The following is a 15,421-nucleotide window of genomic DNA, read 5'->3' as shown; positions in this document are numbered from 1 at the left end:
TGGCCGATGATAGGAGTCCTGTTTCGTACGGGATAAGAGACATGTTACTAATGCTGTTCTTGAACAAAAAAAGCTCCATCCGCGTCGTGGGTCTGAAGAACGAACACGGTTGATCTGAAGAACCTCACAGAATCTCGATGTATCAGTATCGATTGTTCCCCCTGAGGTGGAAGTGGAATATGATGTCCACTCGATTGCGGAGTACACAATTCCACAGCTTACCTACGGATTGGAGGGGAGGGGAGGGGAGGGGGAGGGGACAACCTCACTAGACTGTCCACGGAGCAATGACCACACAGACGAAAGCAAGACGAAAGTACGGTCGGTGGTGGTACTTCGTGCACTAGTCCTCCAGGCTGTGTGTGGTTACTCCCATTCTGGTAGAATTGGCCATTTCGGCCTAGGTCTAAGCGTGTGTGTGTGTGTCTGTGTAGATGTTTTTTGTGTAGTGGTGATGGTGGTGGGACAGACATTTTGGGTTTTCTGACGATATGCGATGCGGGCGGCCTGTGCGTAACTCGGGGGAAACTCGAGGGCTGGCCGGCCGGCCGCGCGCCGTTCCTTGGTTTGGTTTGGTTTGTTTATTGATTTATTTTTTGTTCTGGTTTTTTTTTTTCTCATGAGTTTTTTCGTAGATATCTTGCCCCATCGGTCTTGTTTATCGGGGTCGTACAAGCTACAAGCCATCTGTGGGGTTAATTAGGGGAGATTTATTCTTGTGTGTGCCGTTTTTTTGGACGGAGACTGGGCAGTCTGTATGTATGTATGTATGTACTGACACTGAGCGTTTGTGTTGTTGCTCGTGAGATGAAGCATTTGATACCTGGTCTCGAAGCTATGGAGCGTATCTCTGGAAGATGGTATTAGATGGTTTAGAGAATGGTCTCTATTACTTTGACTCGGAATACCCGACCATGCGACACAAGGTCTACACTCAGTGAGGGACTGACTGTACAGTACTGTACATACATCCGTATAGTACTGGTAGTTCTGATTTCCCTCTGTGGATAACTGAAAGGCGGGGTTTACGCGAGGGAGGGGGATGTCCACCACCACCACTACCATCATCAGTATGTATCTATCTATCCATCTATCCATTCCATCTCATCTCTCTGTCCATCTATCTATCCAGAGGGCTACCCTAAATTAGTAGGCAGTTTTACCGGTGACGTTGAAGGATAATCTAGGTTTGCATGGGACAGTCCCTCTCTCCGACTCCGTTCCGTCACCCACGGAGTGATACCGGTAGGTGTACTCCGTAGCTCACTGGGGGGTTACTTGCTGTCAGGTAAACAGGATTTTCCTCCAACGGACTGGGGAGCTGGGGAGCTGGGGAGCTGGGGAGCTGAGGAGCTGAGGAGCTGTCGCCGAAACGTCAAGAAGGCGTGGCTGTACTCCTTACGTAGTAGGGGTTCTGGGGTTCAGCCTAAGAGACCTGCCGGTGGCTTGACAGTTTGCTTTACCGAGAAGAGTGGAAAGGAAGTTGCTGAGTGCAGTCATCTGTGTGTGTGTGTGTGTGTGTGCGTGGGTGAGAAAGAGGAAAAGACACAAACCGGTTCCATGTTGGCGGGCGAGAGTGCGATCTGCAGTAGCCAATGACGAAGGCGGGTTTGGTCTTGTCGTGCTGGGGAGATTTTGAGAAGCGAAATCAATTGAAATTAAAATAAAAATCGAAAATAAAATGGAAGCACCGAAAGAAAATAGAAAAAAAAAAAAAAAAAAAAAAGTCCCGGCTGCGCAGGAAGCCGCGTCCCGGAAAGACCATCCCTGCTCAAACCGCTAGATAAGTGGCGGTTAGACTCGATTTTAGAAATACTACGGCGATGTCAGTATGTCAGTATGTCAGTATGTCAGAAGTATGTCAAATAACTTAGCTACTACTAAACTTATGTCAATATAGCCTAGTGTTACCCTCCCCGCCCAAACAAACTAAATTATCCCTATCTCTTTTCCCTCTTCCCACTCACAGACAGTGCTTTTGTCCTGCGTAGGCTAGACTGACGGGGACCGCCGGATCGGACTGGAGAACCTGAGATTCGGACCATAAGGGCTATCTGAATATTCCACCTGCTAAGGAGATCGAAAGTATCCATCATTCTTGGAGATCTTCTATTGCCTTTTTGCATCAATGGTCTGTATGTCTGCGGGATCGAGAACCACTCCTCAGTATGAAACGCACATTCGCCTTTCGGCTGTCATCACCGTAACTAATCTCTCCCCATGCTATGCTCTCGGGATGGCGGAGTCCAGGCAATTATCGATGCGCCACCGTTCGGGTTCTTATGACAGTGGAAAGTGTATGAGGCCTGGGGAAGAAAAAGGGAGGGGCTCCAACTGCTGCCATAGCCACTTAGCTGGACGATCTACAAATAGTAGTCTTACTTTAGTGCCTTAGCATCGAGATATATGTCCATCAGAATAATCTTAAATTAAAATCAAAAAAGAAAAGAAAAATAAAAGTCAGATAAAAAGAACAAAACAAAATGACCCTTGCCAAAAGAAAATCATCTGGAAAATAAAATAAAGTAAAATAAAACAAAATAAACTAAACTAAACTAAAAATGAAAAGATCATGATTTAAAATAATTTCCCCAACGAGACCGTCTACCGCATGGCTTACCGAAAACATGCAGCCGCATTTTGTACCAATGCCTTTGCGTCGTCTGGGTGTTTCGGCTCTGATACACTCAAGGATCATCCATGCTCCATGCTGCTGGAACCACCTCCCCCAGGTCCATGCCAAATCGGGGTGGATTTCGAATTGACAGGAGAAAAAAAAAAAAAAGAGGAGAGCAATCAATCCATCATGGCCGGCATGGGTGGGTTCCTTGAGGTTCTTTTGTCCACAGACCACAGATGCACATCGAGATCCTTTCACTTCTATCTCGCAGACATTCCAAAAGGTCCAGCTCCAGTCCCTTTCTTTGGCTCGCTTCTCTTCCCTTGATCTTTATAAGAACCTCATTGCACTCCTCACCGTGGCTTCCTTTCTGTTTATCTTTTCTTCACTCCTCTGCTCCATATCAGACTGGACTGATACTGCCATCATACGCTACTATATACAGTATTCTATAACTTGATCTTCTCTATCACCTTTACTCATTCCTCCTCATCTTCCTCTTCGGGCAAGACCCAATCCTCAATCCGTACTACATCGAGTCCCGTTTGTGTCACCAAGCTTCTTCGACCTCATTCTAGCGCAACGCAAGCAGCCTATACTTCACCGAATCATCTTCGACAGTTTGTGCTAGGATTGGTTGCCAACAGTTATCTTGCCACTATATCCCAGACTGCACTGAGGAACAGTGTTCTCTCTCGGGTGAGTAGCTGATTTCTGCTCTGTCCCTGTCCGGTCTTTCGGTTTGTTTGAGACAGGGGGTATGGGTTCATACTTCCGCGTGACTGCGATCCGGGGACGAGGCACTGTACATAGTGCCCATGCTATGTCACTACCAAGGATCAAGCACTGTTGCAGTGGCGATCTTACTCGAATGAGGAAGCTGACCTTCGTCTGCCGTTCGTGCGCCACAGCATATACATCAAGAACATTGCAGAGTGCGCAATATCTCTTCGTTTGAGCCGGACGACTCGACAAACCTCGGATTTGCACCTACATTTTCAGCAACCTTCCACCAGCGATAGCGATCAAGTTTCGCCAAACTTATGCACCAAATTTTCGTGAACATCAAGTGTTCGTTCTGACACCCGGTTTGACTTCTGTGAGATAAGGTTGTTCGACGCGATACAATCTCATACCAATCTACGACCGTTCCTAAGTCTTTCGCCTGATACACATTCACCATGGTTTACACACCTGCAACTCCGTCGGGGTCAGGACCTACTAAGAGGCCCGCCTCTAGCCTTCAAGATGGTGTTCTTGGATGGGAAACTGCTCCAGTGGGTGTTCATGACGTAGCTCCTGTCGTGTCTGCATTAACATGTTCGCCATAGGTCATGAACGCCTCTTTGCAAACAACCGTCAACATGCCCTTCAACCACTACTCTCTCATCTATTTGGACCACATGGGTCGGCTGCAGGTTCAAGAGTCGCCTTCGATCAGCGGCCAGAACATGACTATCTTCAGCCACGAGGTGCGAGAGAAATTCCTAGAGATCCTAGGCTCACAGATCGGCTATAGACAGCCTTCGATTCGCAGTATGTCTCTGCAAGCTCGGGTCCGGCGAGTGAAAACACCAGCTAACGTAGTCCAGGAACCTCCGGCGTCAGTCTCACTGCTCTGAACGGTGATCGCATGAATGAGAGATATCGGCGCCAGGGCAAGAAGCGCAGAACTCAGCCTAGCGCTTCCTCCTCCACTCTGCGATACTCGAACCCCTACACCAATACCGTGCAAGATTTGCCTCCCGTGGCTGCCGTTACCAGGGTTGCCATCCAAATTGGTGACGCGGACAAGTTAGCCCAGTATTATCGGGTTGCCCTGATCAACGTTCAGCAGCAAAACTGCCGTGTCATCTCCAAAGCATTCATCAAGTACATCGAGCCGCGGAAGCAAGTGCGGCACCCATACAACGGTGGCCGACCCAGGCCGGGTGCGCCACCAGGAACCAAAGGAGATCCGGAGTTGACGAAGCCCGCATGGTGGCCGGCTGATGTGATCCACAGAGAGCCTGATCATCTCAGGAAGACCGGTATGCTTGTTGGCTATGACTTCGGCGCGAACACTGGGGCTGACTCTCTTGCGCATTAGAACGGATCAAGCTTCTTCTCCACATTATCCGAAACCTCGGCCAGCACGGCATCACTCCAGAAGACTTGCAGGAGGTTGCGCATGACTGCAGAAGACACATCCCCGTCGAAAAGATGGCTATCCTGGATGAAATGTTCAGGGTCCGCAAGATGGAGGTGCGGTATCAGATGGGCGAAGTTGGTAAGATCCAATCTCGTGGGCACTGTGAGTCAGAAGAATCTCGACTAACGAAGACTTCTCAGATGCATCCACCATTGTGTACGTCGAGGCAAGAGATGATAAGGAGGAGAAGGAGGAGATCAATGAGAAGGAAATCGACGCTGTGGCTGAGCCGGAACAGAAGTTCGAGCCGGAAGAGACCGAGTGCAACGAGGTGATCACTTCAACAGCATCCTCGATTGAAGACTTGTCTGCTCCATTCACAACCATGGATCATCCAGTCGGTATGCCCTCCCACCGTGCCATCTCGATGGGAGCGGATCAGGGCCAGCTATTTCCTCTGCCAGAGTCGCTGAGCTACGGTGAATCGGATCGACTACAGGGGCAGTCTTTTTACTCGGCCTCCGAGGACTTCAAGGACGATTACACATCGCCCACGGTTATCAACACCCCGACCAGCAGCGAGTTGCCCAGTCCGCTCGAGCAGGCCTCGTCGTTTGACTGTCTGACCCCTGCTCCTCTCACTACTGCCGCCGGCTCAGAACACCATCGCCCTACGACCATGTCCATGCAGCACTCTGTCGGGACATACGATAGTTGGGCCGCGCCCGCCTACCGACAACAGCCCCTGTACAGCTCATTTGATTACAACACGGTATCAACTAGCCAAACGATGTCACAGCCAGCTATGCACTACCAGATGCCGATGCCAGAGATGCACGGCCTGCCTGAGCTGGCAAGCCCTTCCAGGATGTCCTTCCGGACTGGCTCCTTGAGTCACCCGAACCTCCACCAGTCTGCTGAGCAGCTGTGAATATAGACCGCACACGAAATGACCACGCCACGAACATATACGAACTTCCTTTTCTCCGTCTCCTTTTCCTCTCTCCTGTGTTTCTTTTCGCACTGGGGTACTCTTTCATATTGGGGTTTTTGTTGTCACTATGTTTTCTTCTTGTGTACTTGGGTTAGAATTGTTGGGTGGTGAGGATTGCCTCTTGTGACTTTGTTGACGCCCTTGGGGTGGCTGGAATTGACATGAATAGATTTTGGGAAAGCAAAGGGCGCTCGTGTTAAAACTCCTTTGCTCCTGTCATTTGCTTGAGACATGGAAGCAGGAGGTATCTCGTGTTTTATTGACTTCTGTTTATTCTCTGGTTTTCATTTCCTTGACTTTGGTGAGGGGTGGGTTGGTACTTGACAGCAGCGTTTTAGCGTCCTTTCTTCTTGTACCTAGTGGTACCCTTCAAAAAGAATTGCATGAGTTATACACGTTTCTCGATGGGTTCCGCGTCTGCACTTGCTGGATGGGCAGTAACTCAACACTTGACTGGTGCATGCATTATTTGGGTCAGGGGGCATCGATGAAGGGTCCGTCTGCGCGAGTGCGGACTTAGCGGCAGAGTACTGTGCTAAACTCCCCCGCAGCCACAGCAAGCAGCCAGAAAGAAGGGGAAGACCAGCAGAAAGGCAAGGCGAAAAGAACAAACTTCACAGCGGTAGAAATTTGCTGGTGGTTGCCCACCCACCTACTAGCCCAATTTCCAGGCAGGGCGTAAAAAGCAGCATGTGGCGCGCTAACTAACTACTAGCTACGGTCTACTGTCTGCAGCAGGACGGAGGGTCATTCAGTCATCTTTACCTTACAAATTATGCCACCTCGCGGATTAATTGCCCGTCCATAGGTAGTATAGAAGATCCCTATCCTATAGATGAAGCTCTATGCTAAGGGTGGGGGCAGAGGGGTTATGCTATAGCAGAAGCACCACCACGCTTTTCGGCTGATCATGAAAAAGTATCCAAGTCCCATAAGTGGATTCATTCATAGTGTAGCAGTCAGAAGACACAGTCAATCGCATCTTTCCATCGTGAGCTGTAGGCCTACGAGAGAATAGGCCTTCCGAACACTTTATCTCACGGGATGTGCTTCCCTGCTTTGGTGTTGTTCTTGAGCCCTCTCTCATGGTGCCCGCTCTACTGAAATCGGATCTTAGCTCTGGACTGCAATCAGTGGTATAGAGAGGAGTTCTTTGGAAGTTAACTGGTAGATCCAGATGCGCAAGAACAAGAAGTATATACTGCCTCTTCTCCTCCTCGCCCTCCTCCTCCTCCTCCTCCAGCAGAAATGATAATAGCCTGCGATGACAACATAGAAAGCAGAAAGCCTAGTAAGTTAGTCGTCCGTACTGTTTTCCCGGGCGCATTGGGCGTGAGATATAACGTTACTGGCCAACAGGTCAACTAATGAGACTCTAGACGGGTTACTGCCCCATGAAGCGGAGACTCATACTCATGAAAAGAAGAATAAGTCACATAACTGTGGGAGAGTACAGAAAAAGAGGGGAGCTCTGCGGACTCAAGTCCAAGGAGGGAGATGGCAAAGACTACTGGTATCTTTACCATTGAAGAAAAGAAAGGGGAGAAGGGAAGAATCTCCGGGATTTATATGACTACCTAGCCCCCTCTGGTTGTTCCGTTCTTTGTTCACTGATGTGTTAAGTGATTATCGGATTAGGAAAGACAAAAGAAGGAGTACGAGGCAGTAGACACAAAGAAGCGATTTTCATATACTTGGTTCGGCCTCATGAAAGAACGAACAAAGCTCGCTGTGGTGTGGTGTGGTGCACTGCTGTTCTTGAAGGGATTGTAAATACCATGGCTGCTTACTGGCGATCGATTCTGAATATGACTTTGTGGGCTCGAGGCATAATTGATCCGATCCCATCGTACTGACTTTTTAATGTTCTAATGAAGGTGCTTTCGCAGAATGAAAACAAGCTCTAGACTCCTACAAAGGTCCCGTATTTTGGCATCATTATGACGGTTTCTGAATGGCATCGACCGAGGCGGCGGGGGCGGTAGCGGAGGCGCCTGAGGTAGTTTTATTAGCGCGGCGGAAAGTGACTCTTACCTGTTTTAGCTGCTGTAGTTTTAGTTGTATAAGGTAGACTGGTTCATCATGATCCATTGCTCACGGGACCCGGTTGATCTCTGCCCTAGCAAATTACACCACCCTTCTACAAAAAGGAACGGAGGTGCTCATCGCTGTGGTTGTATTCGGTGGCGTAAACTCGGTGGTGAAACATGGCTCTTGCCTGCTAGGGTGGCAGTGCGGATCTGCTTGAAGTCTCGTACTCAAGCTCGCGACTCCTGACTCTGATTCAGAGGGAGGCATGTTTTGCATCACTGATCGTGGCTGGGTAAGATGGCTGACTGGGTCTTGGATCCCAAGGTTACTGTGAAGCGGTAGATGCCTTCTTCACCGATGTCTGTCTCTTGGCCTTTGCATGGTAAGCTTCGGAGTAGGCTCACACTTGCCGTATATGCCTGTGCTCAAGGAGGCAAGTCCCCCTTTCCTGTAATCATTCCATAATCATCGTCACCATCCTACTTTCTTCCTGCTCACAGGCCTCATTCAATCTCTCTATCCCCATCTCCTCCACGGGCAGTCTTTGTTCCAGACCATCATACTCATTTCAACCGGACCAAGCTTCTATGACTTTTTCTTCCGCTTCCTCCACCACGATCTCCGAGCCACCTCCCAGCAGACTGACAGGAAGTAAAACTGTCGAATGAAGGGTAGGCACTCATTCCTCAGCGGAAGATTGACTGGCTGGCTGACTCGAATCATCTCACAAGGGAACTAGCATGGGCGAAGGAATGCTAGTTTATGACAAGTGCACCAAATCACGTCGCATACAAGTACCTGAAGCCCTATCCAGGCATATGGAGAACAGCCTCAATGCAACCACTACATTGCCATCAGACTAAGGCCGCCCGGCTCTGTTTGGAGCGCTCCAGACACACCCTTACCCGACTTCCTGTCGATGAATCGTAAGAAACGACTTGACCACTTGTCTTCCGCTCCAAACCAAGTGTCTTATGATTCTACCTACACCTCCCGACCTCGCTTCTTCTTACTCAATTCGGTCGTGATACTGAGACATTACCTGTACGTTCAGATGTCATTGCTCTCGCCAAGTTGAAGTGATGTACAAATGATTGGCCTGCCGATCATCCAGTGATGGACAAAAGAAAATACAAGGGGGGGGCTTCTTTTTTGTCTTGATGTTTTCTTTTTTCCTGTCTGGAACAGGCTCTGCTCCTTCAAGTTACTAGTACCTACTACTGGGTCAGAACATCTGGGCAGGTGTTGATTTTGGCCAATCGCGTTCTCAACTATTTCACCAATAACTGACTGGCGTTGTTGAGCTCTGAAGCCGCCAGCCTTGACAACTGAAATCCATGCTTGTAAGTAAGTCGAAATGGTTCAAGCCAGGCTGGAATTCATGTTAGACATCCCTGTATTCTGTACCAGAACAGAACTGACTAGCGAAGCTCAACGCCCATCCGATACGGGGATGAGCACCGCCCCTGTCGTTTTTCTCCAGCAGAAAGCCTAGTGAGATGTTAGTGTTGAGGGATTCCGGCATCTAATAGAAACCAAAAATCAGAGGCCATGTGGAAATGAGCGACCCGTCTAGATTGAGCATAGCATTCAAACGCCCTGTGTTTGACGCATTTATCGCGCGCGCAGTGAACTTGTGTTTCACAGAGTGCAAAGGGTAGACAGAGTTGGGGGTGGGAAGAGGAGGAGGCAAGCAAAGCCCCCTAGCCCAGGGGTGTCTTCCCAGAGAAGCAATTCAGCCTTGTTGACATTTACAAGTCTATATGATTACGGAGTAGTTCGCTACCATATCATGACGGATGGAATGAGGAGGTGTCCGACTAGCCGCGCGTCAGCAGCGCTTGCGTCTGATCGAGCTTGGCGCGCATTGACGCAGTCCCACCCGCCGCCGTCTGGAGCTCCCCTCGAGATGATTGCAAGTCCCCCCATCTCCTCTTTCTATCTCTCCTATAATCAAACCAACGATCAATCCTTCGGAAGGGCAGCAGCTCTTAGCCCGCCCATCAGCGCCCCACACCGTCCTCGTCGCCTGCCGAGTCTCAAGAGCCTGCAGCTGCATCCGCCCCCACGGTTCGTCTCAAGAATCTCAGCGCCCATCCTGTCCGAAGTTGCGGGAACACCACCACCTCATTTCCGCGCCACTTGCATTCGCTTGCAGCAACTCATCGTCGCAAAACCTGTGGACTTTTCCTCTTCACACCTTCCAGCTACTACCAATCGCTTCCTGGATCCCAATCTCGAAAGGTACCGCGCCTATCGTTCGTTCCGCTTGTATCTCACAGCTGCCCCGTTCACGAACATTCACTCGTCGTCCAATTGCTATTTCTCTCCTCCTTCTCCATCTTCGTCGCCTTGCAATCGCAGTGTTATATCGTACCTTCTCCCATTATGCTTGAGCCACAGCTGACTCTGCCGTCACACCCGTCTCCGCGGTTTTCCTCCAACATTCAGCACTTCTACAGTTCTCGCTCGTATCCCTTCCCGTTCAGTACCCGACCACGCTACTCATAACACAAGGAACGCGCCCGGAATCGCAACCAGAGCTTTAAACGACAGCATCGGGAAGTCTCTGCTCATCGTGCCCAGAGCGACACCAATTGAAATACCCCGTCCACGATCCCGCTGGCTTGCGGCAGAATGGCCGGCCCAGCGAATCCTTTCTCGAGCATCGGCCAGAGAGATGGTTCGGCTGGCTCCGCTGGTCGTGGACGTGGTGGACCATCTGGACGCTCGACTCCGTATCAACCCAAGGCCAACACCGCGACACGCGACCCCAGGCTTCGTGGTCGGGGGCGCGGCGCTTCAGCGGTAAGAGGCACACGTGGTCAGGGGAGGGGAGCCGGGACGGGGAATAACGTCTGGAGAAAACAGGCCGAACAACCGGCCGAGCCTGCCACTGGCGCCTCGTCGCCTTTCGGACAGCCGAAGAAGCTGGCTTCTTCCTCCGCCACCCCTCCTGCGCAGCCGTCTCCGAGCCCTTCCCCATTCGCGGGGTTTGGAAAAGCATCACCCGTGTCGTTTGGGACTCCCTCGAGCTTCTCTGGGGCTCAAAATGGCGGCAACGTCGCTTCACCACGGCAACCATTCGCGCAGCCTACCAGTGGAGCGACCAGTGCGGCCGTCCCCGTGGAGGACGCCGCGCTTCTAAGTAGCTATACGGATCGCTACGAACAGGTTAGTTGGAATTGTACTTCGGGATTTGGACACTGGTGGTTATTTTGATTGATGCTCACTTTCGAACAGCTCAAGCTTGATAGGACGAAGCAAAGAGAGAAGGCTATACGGGAAGGTCAGATGGCAGATCCGAACCAGCCAACGTCACTGCAGCAAGCCATTACGCCTGTGGGTACTTGTACAAGCATGTGTCCAGAATTCGAACGCGTGGAGCGCATTGTTCAGAAGATGGTCGACAAGAGCGAAAAGGTGATAGCATTTGTCCGAGTTCTGCGCGTCCGAAAGCTTATTCTTTGATCAGTACCTGCATCCTGCCACGAACACCTTACAAAATATGGAATTGAAGATGCTCAAGCGGTTTCGACGATCGGCCGCCGGTTACGACGCGCAACTCCCGTCTGATATCAGAACACCTCAAGCGCTCCTTCAGACGATGAATTATCTTATTCGGCATGTTCTCGACGGCCTTGAACCGCTTGGATTGATTCACAAATTCGTTTGGGACCGGACTCGTTCAATCCGCAATGATTTTTCCGTGCAACAGCTCACTCAAGAAGACGATGTCAAGATTGCCGTGACTTGTCTCGAGCGAATCGCTCGATTCCACATTGTATCCCTGCATCTTCTTTCTAGCCCGGCCAACGAGGAACCTTTCGACCGACACCAGGAACGGGAACAATTGAACAACACAATGCTTTCGCTAATGTACTACTACGACGACAACAGAGGCCGCATCCCGTTTCCCAACGAGGATGAGTTTCGAGCTTATTATATTCTTTTCTCGATCCATGATCAACGACCTGATTTGGAATCCCGCGTTCAGAAATGGCCGGTTGAGCTGAGGAGCTCCCCTCGCGTTCAGATGGCACTGGAGCTTTTCGCCGCAGCCAGCAATACCTGGGAATACCAGGGTACTCTCGATGCCAAACGCCCCAACGCTATCGCTCAGGGCTTCTATATGCGGTTCTTCAACCTGATAGACTCTCCGGGAGTCTCTTACCTAATGGCATGCGTCGCCGAAATCTACTTCAATCATATGCGTCAGACCGCCATCCGCTCGATATGGAAGGCCTACTGCCGCTATCCAGCTTCTCAACAACACAAAAACGAGGAATGGACAGTGGATGAGCTGACTACGGTTCTTCGCTTTGATGATTATGATCAGACAATCAAATTCTGCGAAGAGCAGGACCTCCAGTTCGCCGAAAATGCAAACGGGGATCTTTATCTCAACTGGGGCACCCGTCCTGTGGATTCAGTCGGTACGTGTGCACTCTCGGCAGCTGTTTCGCCGTATATCTCCGTTTGTCGGGCTCAGTTCGCATCTTAAGGAGCTTGGATCTTAAGGCTACCAGCTCTGGTACTCAATTGATTTGACTCAACGACTAACTCGATTTGCGCTACAGCCTTTCAGCCATCCTCGGACCATGCATTTTCGGACACATACGTCGAATCGAAGCGCGCAGGTAGAACGCTTCCAGCAATCATCCTTGGGCTCAACATCAAGGAGGCAGCAAATCTGCAGATGATTGACAGTTCTCTCCTGCCGGAACGTCTCCCTGCTCTTCCCGCCCCTCAACCACATACTTCGACAAATGATGAATCACTTTTTGTGAGCGACGACGAGAATCCCTCTGCGTTCCCCTTCGCCTCTTCGCACGAAGGAAGCTCTCGAAATTCCCCGACGTCGACATCTAGCCTTCAGAACGCTTTTGTGAATGTCCCACCAGCAGCTACCAGCACTGAACCGAGTCGCCCCCCGACTTTTTCATTCGCGTCACCTTCACCTCAACCACAAGCGCCTGAAAAACAGGCGGCTCCTTTCTCGTCCCTTTTTCCTAATCCTTCCTCTAACACCTTTGGCGCGCCTTCGCCGTTACCACCAACCCCTTTCGCCACTGGCACCCCAACTTTACCCCAGTCAAGCCAGTCACCATTGAGTCTGTCAGCAACATCGAGCGGTCAGCCGTCGTCTTCGAGTCCATTTTCGAATGGCGCTTCGACATTCTCGTTTTCTAAGCCCCCACAGCAGGGTCAAAGTACGATATCTTTCCCGTCGGCATCGGGAAATCAACAGGCTTCTTCGGGCGCGTTCGCTGCGACCCCCTCTCCTTTCTCGTTCCCCAAACCTTCCCAGCAGGATGAAAGCAGCAAGCACGTGTCTAGTACGTCAAACGCACAAAAGGTCTCTTCAAATTCGTTCGCATCAACTACTTCGCCTTTCAATTTCGGACAACCAGCTCAGCCAGCTCAACCAACCACAGCGTTACCGACAGGAATCAGCCAACAGCCTATCTTCGCCAATGTTCAAAGCCCGAGTCAAGAGAAGCAGCAACAACCGCCACTCTCCTCGCTTTCATCTTCTACGCCATTCAAATTTCCAACATCTTCCACTCCTCAGCCATCTTTAACTTCACCTTTCAGTACTTCCGTTCCTGCATCTGCGTCAAATCCCGTCTTTTCCACTACCGGGCAGTCCGCTCCTAGCATATTCAGCACTGGTGGTTCAAAGCCTACCTTCGACGGCTTCTCAGGCTCGGGCTTCAGTGCTTCTGTACCAAGCCTGACCTCTGATAATGCGGCTGCTAAACAGCCTCCGTCCTTGTTTCCCAAGCCTTCGGAAGAGACAGCCAAGCCGGCATCCCCTTTCCCCTTGTTTTCTTCTCCGAAACAGACCAGTATGTCAAACTCAGTTATCTGAAAGACCTCACACGCTAACTTATCCGAAGAACAACCTACTACATCCTTTGCTCAACCACCAAGTTCAAAGTCAGAGATTTCACCTGAAGAGAAGCAGAGCCTTTCTGGCCGTGTACAAACCAGTATCTCAGACAAGCAACTTGACACTTCGACGCAAGCTGAAGTGCCAGCTGTGTCCGTTTCAGAAAAGGAACCAGAACTACAACTTGATGACCTGGGTTCTCCGCAAAAGCCACTGCTCGCAGCCACCGAACCGAGCAAGGATCAAATTCCGGTGGTTCCTGCTCAGCCTCTACCCGAAGATGCTACGACTAACGACGAGGTGCCTGTGCAGCGTACTTCCTGGTTGTCGGCTCTCAGGGAAGCCGCTGACCGGCGTCGGGAGAGCAAACCAACCGCCAGTCGCAAACGAGTTCACGAGGAACCTGAAGAACCCTCGCCACCCCAAAGCGATAGCGGCACCAAGGTGGTCAAGGCGCAAAAGCAAGAAGCGCCTCGCGTGCCCAGCCGGAAGTCAATGGCACTTTCATCTCTGAAGCCTTTGCCCAAGCTTCCGATCTTGGAACAAATCGAGTCGATGACCACCCGGAAGCCAGCCGCGCCCTCAAAACCCCAGGAGCCAAGGTCTGTTCAAGTCGATGAGGACGAGCTCCTTCTCTCTGCTGCGCGCATTGCAGCCGAGTCGTTGAGAAGCGGTCCCCGGATCCTGGACAGGTGGTCTGCCGCTTCTTACGATGGGCGGGCATCTTCCTTTAGCGGTAGAAGTAGCGCGTCGCCGTCTTATGCCTTTTCGCGAAGCCAGTCACCCCAGTCGGGCCAAGTGAACGGGTACGAGGTTTCCCTGGCCCCCGATACCAACCTAGGGCTAGGCCGTACCATGTCTCGAACGGAGCAACGGATCCGCATGACCGGGGCTCACGGGCTCGCCTACAAACCTTTGGACTTTCCCCGTACCGATCGCAAACGGAAAACGCGTTGAGAATGGTGATGTCTGATACGATGGAGTCATGCTTGGCCCCGCTTCTTCTCTCATCATTCATTTATGCTCTCTTCTGCCCTGTAGGGTTTTCCACGAGAAGAAAACCCCCCCTCAGTTATCATGCATGGCAGGAGGAAAGGACTATACTATACCATTGGTTCCATTCTTCATTTTTTTTTCTCGCCACGGCGTTGGTTGGGCGATATCACACACATGCCTTTTGTTGTCCCCTCATGTGCATGAAGCCTGAGTTATGTTTGGGGTTTTTCTTCACAGTGCATGGCGCTGGAATCGTTCATCTTTGGTCATACAGATTTATATGCATTGTATATAGCGCTTGCTGCATTGACTGCAATCCTACGCATCTTACGGATATTATCTTCAACCTGTTGGTTTCCAGCATCTCAAGACATAGCTAATCAGCATCGTATGTAGAGCAATGTGCTGATCTGCGATAACAGCAATCCTGCTCCGGTGGGCATGTATGCCTTGCCAACCATCATCTTTTGCGTACGGATAGAGGTGCCACTCCTCCCTGGGACACGGGGGGGAGGGGTTTCTTCTTGAGGTTTGTCAAGCATCCGCCTCCAGAAGTAATTATGTACTGTACTTGATAACTTAAGCTTTTGTGATACCCGGCTCAGGGTATGTGTCCGTGTTATGGAATCATCAGCTCGTTTGGTGGATGACTTATCTATGGTACGTTGTCAGGGTCCCGGGGGTTACCGTCGGCTGAAGACGTGGGTTGCGACCCCCAGGTCTCTCTTTCGATTAGGAAGCAAGCACTGCTAT

The 15,421-nt window shown here is 50.8% G+C and overlaps 3 protein-coding genes across 3 annotated transcripts; all 3 read left to right on the top strand.

The window, feature by feature from the left end:
* Window positions 1-3,547: 3,547 nt before the first annotated feature.
* BO95DRAFT_81484 (uncharacterized protein) lies at window positions 3,548-5,746 on the top strand. The gene is made up of 5 exons (XM_025592240.1): window positions 3,548-3,897; window positions 3,952-4,156; window positions 4,213-4,650; window positions 4,710-4,889; window positions 4,952-5,746. The coding sequence occupies exons 1-5, from the start codon at window positions 3,802-3,804 to the stop codon at window positions 5,680-5,682; spliced, it is 1,650 nt and encodes a 549-aa protein (XP_025444135.1). The 5' UTR covers window positions 3,548-3,801; the 3' UTR covers window positions 5,683-5,746.
* A 4,846-nt stretch (window positions 5,747-10,592) lies between these two features.
* Window positions 10,593-12,378, top strand: BO95DRAFT_81451 (putative leucine permease transcriptional regulator (SAC3)). The gene is made up of 2 exons (XM_025592237.1): window positions 10,593-11,199; window positions 11,252-12,378. Exons 1-2 carry the CDS (start codon window positions 11,002-11,004, stop codon window positions 12,278-12,280), a joined length of 1,227 nt encoding a protein of 408 aa, XP_025444134.1. The 5' UTR covers window positions 10,593-11,001; the 3' UTR covers window positions 12,281-12,378.
* BO95DRAFT_81468 (uncharacterized protein) lies at window positions 12,379-13,909 on the top strand. The gene has a single exon (XM_025592238.1). It carries the CDS (start codon window positions 12,476-12,478, stop codon window positions 13,649-13,651), a length of 1,176 nt encoding a protein of 391 aa, XP_025444133.1. The 5' UTR covers window positions 12,379-12,475; the 3' UTR covers window positions 13,652-13,909.
* Window positions 13,910-15,421: the final 1,512 nt, after the last annotated feature.

The sequence above is a fragment of the Aspergillus brunneoviolaceus genome, assembly GCF_003184695.1.
Source record: "Aspergillus brunneoviolaceus CBS 621.78 unplaced genomic scaffold BO95scaffold_20, whole genome shotgun sequence".
In the NCBI taxonomy this organism is placed as follows: Eukaryota; Fungi; Ascomycota; class Eurotiomycetes; order Eurotiales; family Aspergillaceae; genus Aspergillus; species Aspergillus brunneoviolaceus.
The sequence above is the reverse complement of the archived record's forward strand: the minus strand, read 5'-3'. Positions and strand labels throughout refer to the sequence as shown.